The sequence below is a fragment of the Zalophus californianus genome, chromosome 9 (genome assembly GCF_009762305.2).
Source record: "Zalophus californianus isolate mZalCal1 chromosome 9, mZalCal1.pri.v2, whole genome shotgun sequence".
In the NCBI taxonomy this organism is placed as follows: Eukaryota; Metazoa; Chordata; class Mammalia; order Carnivora; family Otariidae; genus Zalophus; species Zalophus californianus.
In genome coordinates this window covers 64,178,050-64,196,610 of record NC_045603.1, presented here as the reverse complement: position 1 = coordinate 64,196,610, position 18,561 = coordinate 64,178,050, and the positions used below count along the sequence as shown (strand labels likewise).

Here is an 18,561-nt window from a genome sequence, read left to right as displayed (position 1 = left end):
AAAGGAACCCACAGAACCACGGGATGGTGCCAAGTTCCACATCTGGGCACCACGGAGAATTGGCTGGATAGTCAGCCAGTACAGGGGAAGCAGGACTTGGAGCTAGGGGCGTAAAGGGTGCACTAGGAAGGCAAAGAGATCTTGAGGATGACACTGGACTATCCCCAGGATGTGGACTGGAGGTCGAGCCAGTCCTAGATCTCTGAAGGGCAGGGGGACCCCAGCTGACACTTCATTACAAGTAATCAGGGCTATGGCATGGGTCCTCTGTGTCTCAGTTTCCTCCCCATCACCCGGTAGGGGAAGAAGGCCATCAACAGTGCTGAGCACCTGCTATGAGCCTCATGACATGCTAATTACTTCATGCACAAGTAGTACACGAAGTACTTAGATCTCACTTACATGTCACAACACCCAGGGATGGAGGTGTCATTATCTCTATTTTACAGATGAAGAAATGGAAGCTCAGAGAGGACAAGTAAGTTGCCAAGGGTCACACAGCTCAGAAGTGCCCAGGCTGGTGGCCTGATCTCTTCTCCCATGACCTTCTCCTTCATTTGACTTTAGCCTCCGTTGCCCACTCCCTTAAAAACACCCTGGAAATCTTACCACTCATCAATACCCCAGCTCCAGAATCACAAATTCATGCATCTCACTCTCTGAAAACAACTTCCTACCCTCTCGGTGCCTCTTTCAATTCCCCTGTACTAGGACTGTTCTTTGGCCTTGCCTGGGAGACCAGCTATGGACCTCTTTACTCTCCCAGTCTCCCACCCTCACCTGCCAACACACCCTTTCTTCATCCAGCTTTGAGTCCCTGGCCTGTTGTTCGGTAGCACTTCCCAGTAAACTTCATTGCTCACCTTCCTGACAAACCCCTGAATGCATCTAATTGTCATTTTTCTCCAAGCCTTTACCAGAGCAGCTGGCTAATCCTTGTACAGCACATATCGCGTGCCATGCACTAAATGCCTCACATATTATAACTCAGCTAATCCTCCAATACTATGAGGAAGGTACAATTCTTATTGCCCTATTTATGGATAAAGAAAATGGAGTGAACAGAGGGAAATCACTCACCCAAACCCAAAAGCATACAGCTAATTAAATTGAGGAGCCATGATCACACCCAGGTGGTCTGTCCAGAGTCCATGTCTTCATCAGTACAGTGGGGAAAGATCAGCCAGGCAGTCCTTGGCTCCTTCCGCCCTGGGTCCAGAACCGCTCTCAGCCACTAGTGGAGACACTCCAAGAGAAGTCCAGATCCTCACTGCATTCGGCAGCTGGCAATATCACTTGGGAGATCAAGAATGATAATAGTAAAACTAACTTACGTTTCAGCCATTATCATATGTGTCCTAAGTATTTAATTCTCCCAGCAACAGTATGAGGTAGAGGTTACGATTATCTACATTTTACTGGGGGACATGGAAGGGCATTGTAACAAGCCTAAATTCCTACAACACACAATGTTGGAGTCAGATGGGAAGCTTGGCAGCTGGATGCCCAAGCCCTGGCTCTTAACTGTGACCCTTTCCTACCTTTCTTCCTGGCTCTTTCTGAGTAAGCGGGGGAGTCTTCTCTGACATGCTGGCTGGCCTGCTTCCCCCACCCAGGCCCCGACCTCACTCCCTTCCTCCACAGCTCCCTGAGCCTTGCTGAGGCGGCCCTGGTCCCCTCTCCTCTGAGGCACCGGGGTGGTGAGCTGGGAGCTTAAGCAGCGAAAGGCTGGGAGCTCCACCTGCAACTGCCTGGGCTCAGCCCAAGGGGCCTCTACGCGACGCTCAAAGGCCCAGATCTACCAGCAGTGACCTATAAAGACAGAGCCTGGGAAGGACCAGCTCAGGCTCCCAGTTTGCTCCCCATGGACAGCAGACAGGGACAGGGCAGGGCCTGGGCTGGGGTCCATGGGGCTCCAGGCCAAGGGCAGCTGGGGCTCAGAGCCTAGGGCTGTGGCACAAAGCACCAACACTTCCCCAGCATCTGCGCCCCGCCCCCCACAGCCGCCAAGCCCCTACCCCCAGCCCAGGCTGGGCCGCACCCCTCCCCACTCCTAGAAGTCAGGGGGACAGGCCCGGGTTTATCCATCCCATTCCCTCTCTCCCATCCTCCCTCTCCCCATTCCCCTGGCAACCAAACCAGACCCATCAAGGAGAAGGACCTGGCAGCTGTGCAGGGAGAGACTAATGGCCCGGAAGGAAGGAGGGGCCTGGAGAGGAGACGTGAAGGAAGGCAGTAGGGATGTGAGCAGGCGGGCGTTGGCCCATCTCAGAGGACACACAAAGGAGGGGAGGTTCCTCTGCCCTGCAATGCTGAAGAGCTGGCTGGCCAAGGAGCCGCCCTCCTCACCCCCTCACCCAGAGATCCAGCCTGGAGTCCCAAACCTTCTTCCCCAGTTGCCCAGCTCTAGTCCTCAGGGCCTGTCTGAGGTGGACCTGTCTGAGCAGGAAAGCCCTGGAGTCCCCGGCGGCGGCAGCCCTATGGCTCTTGGCAAACCCAGCGGGCCTCAGCACCCTGGCTCCTGCAGACCACCTGAGCTGCCTCTGTCTGCTCCGGGGCGGCCTGTGCCTGAGTTCTGGAAGCCACAGACATGCAAAGGCCAGACGTCAGCCTTCCTGAAAACTGGGGCGGGGGAGGGCCGGAAGGGATGTGTGGTTGTGTGTGTGTGTGATGTGTGTGCCTATAGGTGATGTAGTGCTCTTATGCATATGCATCTGTTTGTGTGCACAGGCTTGTGGATCTGCTTTGGGGCCTTCTCTCTCCTCTTTCAGTCCCTGGACCACCAGCGATGGACGCTTTCTCTTTCTCCATCTCTTCCCCATCCAGCCCTGCCCATCCCTGGGTACCTGAACTCCTCAATACTGGTAACCGGTTCCTGCCAGTCCATTCATCTCTCAGCCTTGGCAGCAGCTGCTGCCCTCAGCCCCCTCCCCTTCCTACCTCAGGAATCACTTTGCTTCCCGTAAGGCCCATGACTGAGCAGCCGTTGGTTGGGGGAAGGGAGAATCCAGTAAAGCTGGACAGCCTACAACTGGCTCGTTCAGCTCGGCCTCTGGCCGGGCACAGACCCTCCGGAGTGGGACCCAGAGCTGGGCCCAGCCACCCTCCACGCCCCGCCCCCCCCCCCGGGCCGACCCTGTGGCGGCCTGGTGTAGGTCCAGGTTTGGGAGCTGTGTCTTTAAGGCTGAGCCATCAGCAGGCAACCCCCTGGCCAAGTGTCCAGAGGAGGGGGAGGGGAAATGGCCAGTCCATTAGCTGCAGAGCTGGCGCCAGGCAGCAGACCTCCACGGGGCTCTGGGGATTACGGAGGGATCAGCCCTTCCCCACCCCCTGAGCTTGCTCGCCCTCCTGTCCCCCATTCCTCCCTGGGTGTGGTAACAGAGAGGTAGCTGACAGCAGGTAAAATCAGGATCTAGCCTTCAGGGGACAAGTGGGGGCACAGGCCCTGGGGCTGAAGCCAGGCCAACTCTCCATCTGCCCTGGGCCACCTCCTCACCACTCAGGCGCCAGAAGCCTGCCCTTCAACCTCCAGGCCTCCCATCCCCCCCTTTCTCTTACTGCTGTATAACTGACCTAACATTATATTAATTTCAGGGGGACAGTGTAATGACTCTACGTTTGCACATCTCCGATTTTTACCAGCTCTTTCAAGCGGGAACCCCAGCTCCTGTCAGGCCCTCCCACCCTAGGCTCCCGCTTTGGATGCCTGCTGGAAGGTGCTGACCCCCATCCCAGGCCTGCCGGTGGTCGCCAGGCCCGCTTCCCTCCCCGCCAGCAACAGGGGGAATCAAGTAGGCAGGGTGCCAAGAGCCTTGGAGGGAGGGTGCGGCTCTCCTGCTGCTCCGCAGGGGTGGGGCGTCCCCCTCCCCACATAGCCCCGCCGTCAGGCCAGTGGGAGGAGCTGCCCGTGCCCCCCCTGAGCCTGCAAGGCTATAAAGCCGCCTCGCAGCGGTCTGCAGCTCCCTCCCAGCTCCCGGACCAGCTCTGCCAGGGGTGACTGCCCATCTTCGGCCGCCATGAGCCACCCGTCGGGCCTCCGAGCCAGCGTCACTTCCACCTCCTACCGCCGCACCTTCGGGCCACCGCCCTCACTGTCCCCCGGGGCCTACTCCTATGCGTCCAGCTCCCGCTTCTCGAGCAGCCGCCTGCTGGGCTCGGCGTCCCCCGGCTCCTCCGTGCGCCTGGGCAGCTTCCGCGGCCCCCGGGCGGGCGCGGGCGCCCTCCTGCGCCTGCCCTCGGAGCGCCTCGACTTTTCCATGGCCGAGGCCCTGAACCAGGAGTTCCTGGCCACGCGCAGCAACGAGAAGCAGGAGCTGCAGGAGCTCAACGACCGCTTCGCCAACTTCATTGAGAAGGTGCGCTTCCTGGAGCAGCAGAACGCGGCCTTGCGCGGGGAGCTGAGCCAGGCCCGGGGCCAGGAGCCGGCGCGCGCCGACCAGCTGTGCCAGCAGGAGCTGCGCGAGCTGCGCAGGGAGCTAGAGCTGCTGGGCCGCGAGCGCGACCGGGTGCAGGTGGAGCGCGACGGGCTGGCGGAGGACCTGGCGGCGCTCAAGCAGAGGTCAGGGGGCAGGGCCGGGGCTGGGCGGCGGCCGTCGAGGCGGCTGCTCCTCGCTCGGCTCCCTGCCCGCCCAGCCGCCGGAGGGAGTGGCTCCCCTCGTCTACCCAGGCGCGTGCAGGGAGCAAGCTCGCCCGCGGGCTCTCACCGTCCCCCCCACACACACCCGCCCTCCTCCTACCACCGTGCTGCCTCTCTGGGGAGGGGAGGGAGGAGCCACTATGTCTGCCCTGTGTATAAAGGGGGTGCCATCTCAGCTCCCAGCCCGTTAGAGAGAAAGTCGGGCAGCTTGAAGACCCCTCCTTCCTCAGAGTCCTGGACAGTAGCAGCCTCTAACCTAGACCCTGGGGTGCGCGGGCGGATGGTTGGGCGGTGACCCTGCAACTCAGCCTCTGCCCATTCTCCTCGCCAGGTTGGAGGAGGAGACCCGCAAGAGGGAGGATGCGGAGCACAACCTCGTGCTCTTCCGCAAGGTGAGCCCGGGCCCCACGTCAGCGCAGTCTCCCCACGTCTACCCCCGCCTGCGCATCTAGGGTGACAAGCGTGGGCGCCAGGAGGCGACCAGAAGCCTCCAGAGACAGGCAGGGAGGGCCTGGCCCTTCCTCGGCCTGAGCAGTCCCTCCCTGCTCTTGAACCCCCTCTGACACCCCTTAAGGACGTGGACGACGCCACCCTGTCCCGCCTGGAACTAGAGCGCAAGATTGAGTCTCTGATGGATGAGATTGAGTTCCTCAAGAAGCTACACGAGGAGGTAGGTGGACCGAGTGTCAGTAGAGGCTTCGAAGGTTGCAGGTTGGTCTCATTGGAGCTGAAAGGCAGGCGCTGGAGAAGATTGGCGAATGCAGGGGAGGACTCGCCCGAAGGAAGAGAAGTGAGATTCGCTGGGTAGACGCAGCCCCTCAACCCGCCCTCTACAGGTGGTTTGACTCCCACCCCTGCGCCACCTGGTGGCGAGCAGCGGAACTGCACTCCATCACTTGGCCGCGGGCTTGGAGCACACCAGGGCGCGGGACGTGCGCTCAGTCCTCGGTGCGCTGCACTCCCTGGCGCCCCCTTCTGTTCATTCGAGCGTTTCTTCTCTTTTCTGTGCGTGAACTGCGCGGCCCGCATGGGATCCGCGCGGCAACCTCGACAACTTGTTGTCCTGGGCGGCAGGAGCTGCGAGACCTGCAGGTGAGCGTGGAGAGCCAACAGGTGCAGCAGGTCGAGGTGGAGGCCACCGTGAAGCCTGAGCTGACGGCGGCGCTGAGGGACATCCGCGCGCAGTACGAGAGCATCGCGGCGAAGAACCTGCAGGAGGCAGAGGAGTGGTACAAGTCCAAAGTGCGAGAGCCCGGGAGGGCGAGGGAGGGTCTGGGCGAGTGGGGCGCTGCGGGGAGCGCGCGTGCCGTCAGCTCACGGCTTGTGTTGCCTCGCACGCCGCAGTACGCGGACCTGTCCGACGCCGCCAACCGGAACCACGAGGCCCTGCGTCAGGCCAAGCAGGAGATGAACGAGTCCCGACGCCAGATACAGAGCCTGACTTGTGAGGTGGACGGGCTGCGCGGCACGGTGAGTACCCGACTTCGCGCCCAGGCCTGGGGGCGGGGGGCGGAGGATGAAGGCTGTTCCCCCAGTTGACCCCCTGCTGCCCTCCCAGAACGAGGCGCTGCTCAGACAGCTGCGGGAGCTAGAGGAGCAGTTTGCCCTGGAGGCGGGCGGGTACCAGGCGGGTGCCGCGAGGCTCGAGGAGGAGCTGCGACAGCTAAAGGAGGAGATGGCCCGGCACCTGCGCGAGTACCAGGAGCTCCTCAACGTCAAGATGGCCCTGGACATCGAGATCGCCACCTACCGAAAGCTGCTGGAGGGCGAGGAGAGCAGGTAGGGGGCGGGGCTGCTGGAGGGTGAGAGTGTAAGGGGTGGTAGGGATTGGGTGTTCAGGGAAGGGACGGGGCCTGGGTCCAGTCGCTGACCCCTTGCTTCGCTCCCAGGATCTCCGTGCCGGTCCATTCTTTTGCATCCTTAAGCATAAAGACGACTGGTGAGTCTCCCACGCCTGGCTTCCAATCTGCCTGTCCCCTGGTCCACTTCTGCCCCGACCAGACTCTTGCTATGTATGCTTCTGCTCAGGGATCGATTCTGCCCAGGAACGACTGAGTCCTAGTCTGTGCCCCCAAGCCCTGCCACTCCCCTCCCCTCAGAGATGAGAGGGAGGGCTTAAGAGGAGGGACACCGCAAGCCTCCTCTCTTCCACCCCGTCATCCTACTTTTTCCAGTGCCTGAGGTGGAGCCTCCTCAGGACAGCCACGGCAGGAAGATGGTTCTGATCAAGACCATTGAGACCCGGGATGGGGAGGTGAGATGGACCACTTGAGCCCAGGACCCCATCATTGCCCACACTATTTCTGAGCCCCAACCTGGCTGCCGCCGATGTTAGAGTATTGCGGGTTAGCGGTCTTTGGGGCTGGAGGGAGACAGGGCGATAGAGAAGGTGGACAGATAGGAGCCTCAGCTGGTTTTGCTGGAGAAGGAGACAGCCTACCCCACAGGAGAGCAAAGGAGGGTGGTGCTGAATGGTTTGTGCCCGTCACATGCCTTGCCCCAGCAGGTGGTGACTGAGTCCCAGAAGGAGCAGCGCAGTGAGCTGGACAAGTCTTCTACTCACAGCTACTGAACCCACTGGTCCAGAGCTCCCTACCCTGCCCTAGGCCTGCTCCAAGTCCCAGACCCCAACACCTCTACTGAATTAGTCCTCTCAGCTCTGCATGTGTCTAGGGGATGGCACAAGTCACCCCTTCCCTGACCTGTGGCCAAGCCCTACCCAGCCAGCAGTACCTGGCCCTTCTCTCCCTGCCCTGACACATATATATATGACCTGTATGTTCCACCTTATTGAGTCCTAGTAAGAGGCTGGCGATCCCCAGATCTGTTCTCCTCCTGCCATTATCCCATGACCAGTGGAGTGGGCCAGGGTCCGAGTTTCACTTGTGAATCAAATAAAACTGCTGTCAAGAGAAACATCTCCAGTGCATTTGTGTCTGTGGAAGTGGGGATGCCTGTGGGGAGCGGTCTCAGCAGTACTTCCCCCTTGCCTCTAGTCATTTCTTTTTTTTTTTTTTTAAGATTTTATTTATTTGACAGGGAGAGAGACACAGCGAGAGAGGGAACACAAGCAGGAGCAGTGGGAGAGGGAGAGGCAGGCTCTCCGCTGAGCAGGGAGCCCGACGCGGGGCTTGATCCCAGGACCCTGGGACCATGACCTGAGCCGAAGGCAGACGCTTAACGGCTGAGCCCCCCAGGCGCCCCGTCTCTAGTCATTTCTTTTCTGCATCCTGTATCTTGGCATCTCTGACCCCTGTCTATCCTTCTAGTTCTGCATCCACTCCTTCTCAACTTCTATTATGGCGGCCCTGAATGTCCAGGTGCCTTCTGGATGTGCCGTAGGCCCCTCAAACTCAACATGTCCAAAGGAGAGTTCCTCATTTCCCTCTGCACCTGCGATCATGTTCTTCCTTCAGGGTTCCCCACTCTAGAAGAAGGCACCACTAAGAACTTCTGCTGCCAAATTAGAACACCTCATCTTCTTCTCCTTTCTTTTCTTACCCCTCCAATTCTGTCAATTCTACTTCTTAATTCTTTCAAGTCTGTCTTGTTCTCCCCATCTCCACTGCCACCACCCTAGTCCAGGCCACCATCATCGTTTGCCAGGGTTCATTATCTCCCTCAGTGGTGTCTTGCCCTTGGCCTTGCCCTGCCACCCACCTAAACCTACTTGACACACTTGGCTAGCAAATCAGATTCTGCCACCCTCACTCTCCACCCTGCTTGAAAATGTCCACTTCTACAATGCCCTCCAACTCTATTCCATCCTGCCCTTGCCTTCAAGTCAAGATCCATTTCTGAGTTTGTTTAAAATGATCTTTGTCAGTCAATTATTGTGCTACGTGCAGGGAGTAAGCCAGGGTCCCCGCTCTCGAGGAGTTCCCAGTCTGGGGTAGGGGCGAGGGACTGACAAGCAGGTCATTACCGCCTTGTGAAGAGCGCTGTGACTGGGAAAGAAGATGACCTTGTGGGGACATGAGGAGCGTCTAACCCAGGCTTGCAGGAAACGTTCCCCCGCCCCCCATGATGCTGAGCACTGAAAGGAGCAGGAGTTATTCAGGTAAAGCAGGGAGAGGAGGAAGCCCTTCTAGGTAGAGGGTCAGGCAGGAGGTGAGGCAGAGCCAGGTTTTGAAGTGGAAGTACCTCTATCATTCTGGAATGAAGGACAGAAAGGAGGAATGGCCCTGAGGTTGCAAAGATGACATGAGGGCTAGGTCATGCAGGACCTCACGTGTCATATGAAGGCTTTCTCCGAATGCACCCTGAGGAAAAGGGAAAAAAGATGGTTTCATCAGGAGGGTGAGGCATTCAGATTTGCATTTTAGAAAGATCACTCTGGCTGTGGTGTGCAGAAGCCATTAGGAGGTGGAGAACCAGGTCAGCGGCTGTTGCAGGGGAACAGGCAAGAGGTGATAGTGAGCAGAGAAGTGGGTGGATTTGAGAAATATTCAGGGTGGAGGGACTCTGCTACACCCGAGGAAACATTGCCACTGGGGACAGGAGGGAAATAAATAGCAGAGATGACTGAAGGTTTTGGCTTGAGTCAGGCAGATGGTGGATCTTCCACAGAAACAAGGAAGACGAGAGGAGGGGGAGGAGGGGGCCCAGACAACAGTCCGTTTTAGGCCCTACTGAGTGTGAGATGTTACGGAGCAGCCAAGAGGAAGACCTGGCAGGCGGGTGGATCCAGAGGTCAGGAGTTCAGGTGTGATGGGATATTTTGAGATACTGACTCTATCAGGATGCTATCTGCTGCAAGTAACATAATACCTCATTTTTTAAGAAAAAGAAAGAAATCGGGGCGCCTGGGTGGCTCAGTCGTTAAGCGTCTGCCTTTGGCTCAGGTCATGATCCAAGGGTCCAGGGATCGAGCCCCACGTTGGGCTCCCTGCTTGGCGGGAAGCCTGCTTCTCCCTCTCCCACTCCCCCTGCTTGTGTTCCCTCTCTCGCTGTCTCTCTCTCTCTCTCTCTCTGTCAAATAAATAAATAAAATCTTAAAAAAAAAAAGGAAAAAAGAAAAAGAAAGAAATAGCTCATGTAACAAGGAGCCAGAGGTAGGCAGGCTCTGAGGGCTGTTTTTTCAGTAGTTCAATGATGTCATCAAGGACTTAGATTCTGTCCAAGGTTCTACTCAGCCTTCCTCCTTGAAGCTTTGTCCTTGGGATAGTTCTCCTCATGGTCCCAAGATGGCTGCCAGCAGCTACTGGGTGATGCTTCCCTCTTCACATCCAGTGGAGGAAAAAGAAAAACCTCCTCCCGGGTATGAGATACAAGTCCTTTCCTTTAGACTGTCCAGCTAAGGCCATTGGTGTGCCCAATCCTGGAGTAGTAACAGTTGCCAGGGAAAGCTACTGACCGGCTTGGGCTAATCATCTGATATGGAGTGGGTGCTGAGAATCAACCACAGTGTCCATTGCAAATATTGTGCAGGCTTCCCACCGCCATTGCCCTCCACACACAGGCGCACATATACACACGTTGTTTATACCTCTTGCTTTCTCTCCCTTTCATTCAGTGGCACTTATTACCTCACAGGAGAAATATTACTACAGAAAAACAGACAAAAGCTTTGGTGTGGCCTTGGGAAGGCAAGAGAAAGCTTTCAAGGGGGGAAGTGGCCACCGCACCGGAGGATGCAGGGAGCATGGGGTTGGATAACAGAAAATCTGGGCTCCATCAGCAGGGAAGATGTTACAGACCTCAGGGAGGGCCCCTCAGCGCAGGGCGGGGCCAGAGACAAAACACGGCCACTTGAAGAGTGAACCCAGGTGAGGCAGTGGAGAGCTGACTACTCTCTCGAGATACTTGAGGAAAGAAAAGAAAGAACCAGAGCAAAGGAAGACCTGCATTTAAGAAGTGAAATTTTGGAGAAAGGCGAAACCAGACCAGTAATTTTCAAACAGTGGGTCATGAAACATTGTGATATAAATTACTGGGTCAACACCAACATTTAAAAAGAAAAAGAGGGGCACCTGAGTAGCTCAGTCGTTAAGCGTCTACCTTCGGCTCAGGTCATGATCCCGGGGTCCTGGGATGGAGCCCCGCATCGGGCTCCCTGCTTGGCGGGAAGCCTGCTTCTCCCTCTCCCACTCCCCCTGCTTGTGTTCCCTCTCTCGCTGTGTCTCTCTCTGTTAAATAAATAAATCTTAAAAAAAAAAAAGAATAGAAAGTGTTAGGGTATGGTGAAACCTTTCAATGTATTTATATACATGTGTATTGGCTTGTCATATAAAATACATTTTTTTTATCTTGGATTGTGGCAAAAAAAAAAATTGAGAAAAAACCCATACTTGAACATGTTAAAATGCTGGGGAGAATTAGAAAGAATCAAATTGTCATGGGTGGATCCAGCCATCTGTTGAAATGACACAAACTCAGACTTGGCTATGATTGAAGAGTTTTAGGAAAACTTCAAATCCAATTCTAACCAAGGGGGATCAGATGTTAACCTCAGGAAGACAGGGCTGGGATTTGATTGTAATTAAGAAAGCTTATACCACATTGATTTCATTGTACTCAGCTTGCTGGAAGCACGGAGATAGTTCCCGTGACATCTATAAGAAGGTCATCTCAAAAGCAAGGAGGTGGCCATGTTTATTTAGTAGTTCCTAGAAGGAACCGGATGTGGTGGGTATGTGGGCAGGTGTCCTGGACCCCGGGGAGGTGCCCACTATTGTAGCAGGGATGATTCCTTAGGGGCCACCTGCAGTGGGTGGAAGGAGCTCATTATCTGCATTGCAAAGAACAGAGACTAACCAGACATCTCAGGCAAAGGGGAGTGAATTGTGAGCTTACACCCGGAAGTAAGGGGACTGAGAATTGCAGCTGCCTGGGGTGGAGTGGGAATGGCTTCCAGGAACCCAGAAACGGGTGGGTGACCTGGCCTCCTAGGAAGAACGGACTCTGTGGCCCCCCAGGCCCCACCGAGCCTGAGAAGTGACAGAAAGGCCCCTCAGCTGCAGACGCACACTGCTCCCTGATGGAGGCTTCTACTGCTTCTATGGCTCCTGTCACCATGAGCAAATGCCCTCATCCCCCACCCTGGCCTTTGCTTCTCACAGTCCTTCTCACTTTTTTTTTTAAAGATTTTATTTATTTATTTGAGAGAGAGAGAATGAGAGAGAGCACGAGAGGGAAGAGGGTCGGACTCCCTGCCGAGCAGGGAGCCCGATGCGGGACTTGATCCCAGGACCCTGGGATCATGACCTGAGCCGAAGGCAGTCGCTTAACCGACTGAGCCACCCAGGCGCCCTCATAGTCCTTCTCACTTATGGCTTCAATGGTCCTCTGGCTTCCAGGGTCTAATAGCCATTGCCTGCTGACTTCTAGGGCTTTCTTTGGTTCTGCTTTCATTTCCTTTCACAGAAGATGCCCACTTTACTAGCCTTAGCAGATTAATTGACATTTCCCATTTCCTCTGTAAAACAGACCAACACATGTCCAAAACACTGAGCTCTTGGGGCTGACAGGCTGCTTTCGCCCCCTGTGCACTTCCGCTCCCACCGATTAACAAATGTTGATAAATGTGGAACCATTGTTGGCTGTATTTGTTCCTAAACCTGTTTTGTTACATAATCCCACATTTTCAGCAAATGTTTTTTTAAACTCATCAAAGAATGTGGAAAGTACCGTTTTAATTTTAACAGATAGCATGGTGATTAAGAATCTGCATTTAAATCTTGGATCTTTACTCACTAGATACATGAAAGATCTATCTAGTATCTTTCTCTGGGAAAGATACTTGGCCTCTCTTTGCCTCAATTTCCTCATCTGTAAAATGGAGACAATTGTAACAAGCTACTTCACAGGATTATTGTGAAGAATAAATGAGATGATTCATGCAGGGTTGAGTGGTCTTAGCTATCCCGTAGGCAGGAGAATGAGGGGACATGGTTCAGAATATGGCCTCCCAGATGGCTTCCCTGAGCAAGGTGGCCTGGGACGATCATAAATTATAAACCAAGGATTGCAGTTGAGTTATTCTTCCACAGTATAAACATCAGAGGTTTTTTTCTGTTTCAAGAGGATAGCTTGAGCATGTCCTGCAGCTTCTCTTCATACTGTATTTATTTCCTATTACTGTTGCAACAAATTACCACGAACATAGTGGCTTAAAACAACAAATTTATTATCTTCCAGTGCTGGCAGTTAGAAGTCTAAAATGGGATGACAGATCTATGTTCCTGCTAGAAGCTCTGGAGAAGCCTTATTCAACTTCTAAAGACTGTCCACATTCAGTGGCCTGTGACCTTTTCCATCTTCAAAGCCAGGGACCCCATCACTGATCTCTGCTTGCCTCTGGTAAGGATCCTTGTCATTACATTGGGCACATTTAGACAATCCAGCTTAATCTCCCCATCTCAAAACCTTTAATTTATGTCATTAACGTCCCTTTGCCATGTAAGAAAATAGCCACAGGTTCTGGGCATTGGGATGCGGACAGGGGAAGGCATTGTTACACTCACCACGGTTCTGCCCTCTGGTGTCCAAAGATGCATGTTGGTCTCATCTACAAAATATATTCACCCCATTTCAGGGTCCCCCAAAGTCTCAACCCATTACAGCATCAGCTGAAGGGCAAACTCTCATCTAGATGTCATCAGCTCAGAAGTCTCAAATCTCATCACTTAAACCACCTACATTAGGTGTGGGTGAGGCTCTGGGTATAATGGATCCTGGGGAGCGGGGAATCTCCTCTCCCTCCGTGGACTTGTGACACTAGAAAACAAGTTATCTGTTCCTAAGATACAACGGTGGGACAGGCAGAAGGTAACAGCTACAGACATTCCCATCCAGAAGGGGAGAACTGGAAAGGAAAAAGGGGGTTGCAGAGCAAATTCAAAATCCACCTGGCAAAACCACATAAGGTTGCAAGGCCTAGGCATGCTCTTCTGTGGCTCCTGGCCCCGCTTCCCGGCCTCACTGTCTGGCCTGGGAATCAGCCTTCCTCTCTCTTGTGTGTTTTCAGCTATTCGTTTCCCGGGTGTACAGTCTGGGGTGGGGGGCGTCTAACAGCTTTCTTCCATTTTACCCTTTGTCTGGCTCTTTCAGGACAAACTGGTAGGGTCTCTGTTTGCAAGACATTCTCAGGAACCATGTGGGTCTCCTGTATATGGCTCTGGGATTTACTCCAGTAGACAAGAGGCGCCTCCACAGATCTTTTTAGACAATGCCATTTCTCTGCTTGGTTTCTGCTGACATGACTGAGGAAATCCATGGGTCACATGGCTGATCCCTCCAAAGGGGCCTTCATGCGATTGAGTACTCTGACCTCTGATCCTTCCTAGGCACTAGCAAAAGATTGTCCAGGTACATCCTCAAATTTCTCCTCAGAGCACACTTTCCTGACAGCAAATGGCCTAATTTTAGCATTGTTTGCAATCTGGGTGGGATGAAAATTTCTAAAATAACAAGTTCTGATGCCTTTTCTGCCTCTTTCCTCTCATATTTTACTATAAACAAGCAAGAAAAAAAAAAATCAGGCCACACCTTCAACACCCAGCAACTCAGATGAATACCCCCGTTCACCCTCACAAATTCTGCTTTCCACATAACTGTAAAACACAATTCTGCTAAGCTTTCTGCTACTATATAAAAAATATCTCCTTCCCTCCATCTATCAATAACATATTCCTCATTTCCTTCTGAGTCCTTGATGCCAGCAGCACCTTTAACGTCCATATTTCTCCCAACTGTCTGTGGGGATTTAGGTATTCTGCACGGTGCTTCCTCACTCCCCTCCGAGCCCTCACTAGCAAACTGTAACATTCCTATTTCTACTAACAGTCTCTTCAAGGCAAGCTAGGTAGGCTTTTCCTATCATCCTCCTCAAAGTTATTCCAGACTCTACCCGTTACCTAATTCCAAAGCCACGTCCACATTTTCAGGTATTTGTTACAACAGCACCCATTTCCCGGTACCAAAACCTGCATCGGTCAGAGTTCACCCGGAGAAGCAGAACCAGCAGGAGATATGTGTTAAGAGATCTATTGCAGGGAACTAGATCACACGACCGTGGGGGATTGCTGGGCAAGTTCAAACCCTGGAGGGCAGGCCAGGAGGCAGAGTGGGCCGCCAGCGTCCTGCACAGGTGGAAACTGCTGCCCACAGGTGGAGCCCCCTGTTGGTCAAGGAAGCCCCAGCTCGTCCCCGGAAGGCCTTTCAGCGGATCCAATCAGGCTCACCCAGCCGATCCAGGATAATCTCCCTGCAAGTTCCCTGATTGTGGATTGTAATCACATCTATAAACCTTCACAACAACGCCTACCTTCGTGTTTGGGGACTGTAGCCCAGCCAGGTCAACACATAAAACTGACCATCGAACATCCAAATCCCTAGAAATGACAGAAAACATGTATCAACAAATTAACAAATACTTAGCCACACCCTAAAACAAACAAACAGAAAGCATTCTTAGTGGTCCAGAAATCCAGAAATCAAGGTAATTCTTTTCCCCCCCCAAAGGTCCTGTTTTATTGTTCTCAGTATAGTCCCAGAAGTCCCCAAAGAATGAAAGCCAGTACTCCAACAAATAACTGAACATGTGTGTTCATAGCAGCACCATTCATAAGCGCAAATGGTGGGAAAAAAATGAGAATGTTCATCAGTGGATGAATGTATAAACAAAATGTGGTCTATCCACACGATGGACTAGTATTCAGCTATAAAAAGGAAAGGAGCCCTTATATACACCACAAAAGGGACAGAGGAATATATATATATTCCTGGGGTGTAGGAGCCAGATAGAAGAGGCAGGGCTCTGAGTTGGTTAGTTTGCATATTGAAGGCATGCTCCTGGCTGAGTCCTCTGCTAGCTGTTAAGAGCCAGCTAGCCCTGGAAAGGCAGCCTCTTTCTAGTTTTATGTTATTTATTTATTTATTTATTTTTAGTTTTATGTTTTTTGATTTCTTTTTTAGGATGTCAAAACACTATGATATGCAGAAAATTAAATATATATATAGATATACACATGCACACACACAGTGTTGATCCCACACAGTCAAAAATCCATGTATAACTTTTGACTCTCCAAAAACCTAACTATTAAGAGCCTGCTGTTGACCGGAAGCCTTGCTGATAATATAAACAGTCAATTAATACATAGTTTGTATGTATTGCTTTATATATATTATCATAGATTGTATTCTCACAATAAAGTAAGCCAGAGAAAAGAAAAGGTTATTAAGGAAACCGTAAGGACAAGAAAATGCATTTATAGTACTGTACTGTTGTGTTTTTTTTTTTTTAAAGATTTTATGTATTTATTTGACAGGAGAAAGAGAGAGCACGAGCAGGGGGAGCAGCAGGCAGAAGCAGAGGGAGAAGCAGGCTCTCCGCTGAGCAGGGAGCCCAGTGTGGACTCGATCCCAGCACCCTGAGATCATGACCTGAGCCGAAGGCAGATGCTCAACCAGCTGAGCCACCCAGGTGCCCCAGTACTGTACTGTTTTTATTGAAAAAAATCCATGTATAAGTGGACTCGCACAGTTCAAATCCATGTTGTTCGAGGGCCAGCTGTATATACATATATGTATAAACCCAGATCATCTGAAGAATTCTAGAATTCTCCTATTGAAGATTAAATTAGGGGTGCATTGCTCCAATATTTACAAAGGGATAAATGGAAAATATAAAAGAAAAGTCAAAAAATGGATAATAGATGCACAAATGCCTAAATCTGTCCAACAGGAGTTTGAGTGGGAGAGAATAAAATAAACTAGTACTTCCCAAACTTCAGCATGTATACAAATCGTGTGAGGATCTTATCAGAATGCAGATTCTGATTCAGTGGGTCTGGGTGGGCAGTGCTGCCAAGCCATGAACCAGACTTTAATAAAAATTCTCCAATGCAAAAGATAGGTGTAATTGCAAAGCCCTTCAAGTGCTCCTTTGGATAAATCAAAACACAACCAGGACATGTTACTGTTAGATTTCAGGACTCTCAGACCCACTCCAGCCCCACTGAATCGGAATCTGCATTTTAAGTCTCAGGACATCAACAATAAAGAGGAAATTCCAAAAGCTCACAGAGAATGCCTACAAGGGAATAAGGATCATGGCGACATCAGACTTCTCACCAGAAACACAAGCTACAAGAAGATGACAGAGAAATATTGCAAACACACTGAGAAATTGTCTCAAACCTAGAATTCTATCTTCAAAGTATCAATGATTTGATGAAATTTTAAGACGAAGAATTCGGAATTTTATCACCCACAGATTCTCTCTGATAGAATCTTTAGAGGAGATACTCCAGATAAGAAGTTAAAAAACGAAACAGTAGGGCAGACACCGCAGCCCTGAGCACCCACACAGGCTGGCCATGGTCAAACCCACCGTCTTCTTCCACATCGCCCTGCGCCACAGGCCCCTGAGCTTCGTTTCCTTCCAGCTGTTTGCAGACAAAGTTCCCAAGACAGCAGAAGACTTTTGTGCTCTGATCACTGGGGAGAAAGGATTTGGTTCTAAAGGTCCCTCGTTTCACAGAATTATTCGGGGATTTCTGTGCCACGGTGGTGATGTCACACTCCATCGTGGCACTGGTGGCAAGGCCAACTATGAGGAGAAATCTGAGGATGAAAATTTCATCCTGAAGCACTCAGGGCCTGGCATCTTGTCCATGACACCTGCTGGATCCGACACAAATTGTTCCCAGCGTTTCATCTGCACTGCCAACACTGAGTGGTTACCCAGCAAGCATGTGGTCTTTGGCAAGGTAAAGGACGACATGAATATTATGGAAGCCATGGAGCACTTTGGGTCCAGGAATGGCAAGACCAGCAAAAAAAATCACCATTGCTAACTGCGGACAAATCTAATAAATCTGACTTGTGTTTATCTTAACTACCAGACTATTCCTTCTGTAGCTCAGGAGAGCACCCCTTCACCCTTATCTGCTCAAAGTATCCTATAATCCTCATGCTCTCGCTGCAGTTCTGTGGGCTCCATATTTTCCTTGCTCCCTTCCAAGTCTAGCTGGATTGCAGAGTTAGTTTATGATTATGACATAAAAACTAAACAACAACAAAAAATGAAAAAGTAGGAAAAAGTAGTCATGGAAAAAAGTGGTGGGATATGAGAAGCAAGGGTAATAAAAAGAAAAAGTACTAAAACTTATTAAATCTAAATAAATAATAATTATAAAATCAAAATATTTTCAAGATAAGACAAAAACAAAAGCCATAAGGGTCATCTTGTGTGGATGCTTAGAGCTACCTGCCTGTCCTCCATCTGTCTATCTATCCAGTCATCATTTCTGCAAATATTTGTTGCGCACCTGCTCTGTATCAGGTCATATGCCAGGTATGGGACAAGGTTGCCCTGTGGGTACAAAGACGACCAAAATAAACTGTTCGCTCGTGGAAGTTACAGTTCAGTGGAAAAGACTGATAATAGTAAGCAGGCAATTAAATATATAATTAGAAACTGGAAATGCCATGAAGGAAAAGAACAAGGCATTGTGAGAGAGAATAACAGTGAAAGGAATAATAGGGAAGATCTTTCTGAGGAAGTAAGAGGGAAAAATAGAATCCCAATAATGGTTAAAAATGATAGGAGCTGACATTTATTGAGTGCTTACTCAATAAATTACTTTTCGAGAATTAACTCATTTAATCCTCAGAACAATCTATTAGACAGATACAATATTATCCACATTTCATAGGTGAGGAAATTTATAGATGAAGCAACCTGCTCCAAGTTCACAGAACTGGAAAGGAGGAGATGGGGTTTGAACCCAGGTGGCTTAGCTTTGGACGATGGACTCTGTGCTGAGGTTGGGAAGGAGTCAGCCAGCCCGGGAAGATGCCCTTAGTGTCCAGACAGAGCTCTCAATGTTCGAGGAACTAAAGAAAAGCTAGTGGAGGCTGATACTGCTACCTGTGCTCTAAAATTTGTTTTCCCTTCCAGCACAGTCATAAAAAGA

The 18,561-nt window shown here is 51.6% G+C and overlaps 2 protein-coding genes across 4 annotated transcripts; both read left to right on the top strand.

Annotated features, from left to right (window-relative positions):
• The first annotated feature begins 3,987 nt into the window (after positions 1 to 3,987).
• Positions 3,988 to 7,536, top strand: PRPH (peripherin). 3 transcript variants are annotated; one of them, XM_027593645.2, is made up of 9 exons: positions 3,988 to 4,558; positions 4,968 to 5,028; positions 5,211 to 5,306; positions 5,711 to 5,878; positions 5,981 to 6,106; positions 6,195 to 6,415; positions 6,526 to 6,575; positions 6,811 to 6,890; positions 7,143 to 7,536. In XM_027593645.2, the coding sequence occupies exons 1-9, from the start codon at positions 4,017 to 4,019 to the stop codon at positions 7,206 to 7,208; spliced, it is 1,410 nt and encodes a 469-aa protein (XP_027449446.1). In that variant the 5' UTR covers positions 3,988 to 4,016; the 3' UTR covers positions 7,209 to 7,536. The 3 variants fall into 3 exon arrangements, with proteins under 3 accessions (XP_027449446.1, XP_027449445.1, XP_027449447.1); XM_027593644.2 differs by having other exon boundaries at positions 7,140 to 7,536; XM_027593646.2 differs by lacking the exon at positions 6,811 to 6,890 and having other exon boundaries at positions 7,140 to 7,536.
• Positions 7,537 to 16,959: 9,423 nt separating this feature from the next.
• On the top strand, positions 16,960 to 17,439 carry LOC113923110 (peptidyl-prolyl cis-trans isomerase A-like). The gene has a single exon (XM_035721929.1). The coding sequence runs from the start codon at positions 16,960 to 16,962 to the stop codon at positions 17,437 to 17,439; it is 480 nt and encodes a 159-aa protein (XP_035577822.1).
• Positions 17,440 to 18,561: the final 1,122 nt, after the last annotated feature.

What these genes read in the sequence shown, in the direction of transcription:
- PRPH (XM_027593644.2), top strand. Translation starts at nt 4,017, where the DNA reads ATGAGCCACCCGTCGGGCCTCCGAGCCAGCGTCACTTCCACCTCCTAC. An exon ending in CTGGCGGCGCTCAAGCAGAG is followed by an intron (nt 4,559 to 4,967) that starts GTCAGGGGGCAG and finishes TCTCCTCGCCAG; the next exon opens with GTTGGAGGAGGAGACCCGCA. An exon ending in ACCTCGTGCTCTTCCGCAAG is followed by an intron (nt 5,029 to 5,210) that starts GTGAGCCCGGGC and finishes ACACCCCTTAAG; the next exon opens with GACGTGGACGACGCCACCCT.
- LOC113923110 (XM_035721929.1), top strand. Translation starts at nt 16,960, where the DNA reads ATGGTCAAACCCACCGTCTTCTTCCACATCGCCCTGCGCCACAGGCCC.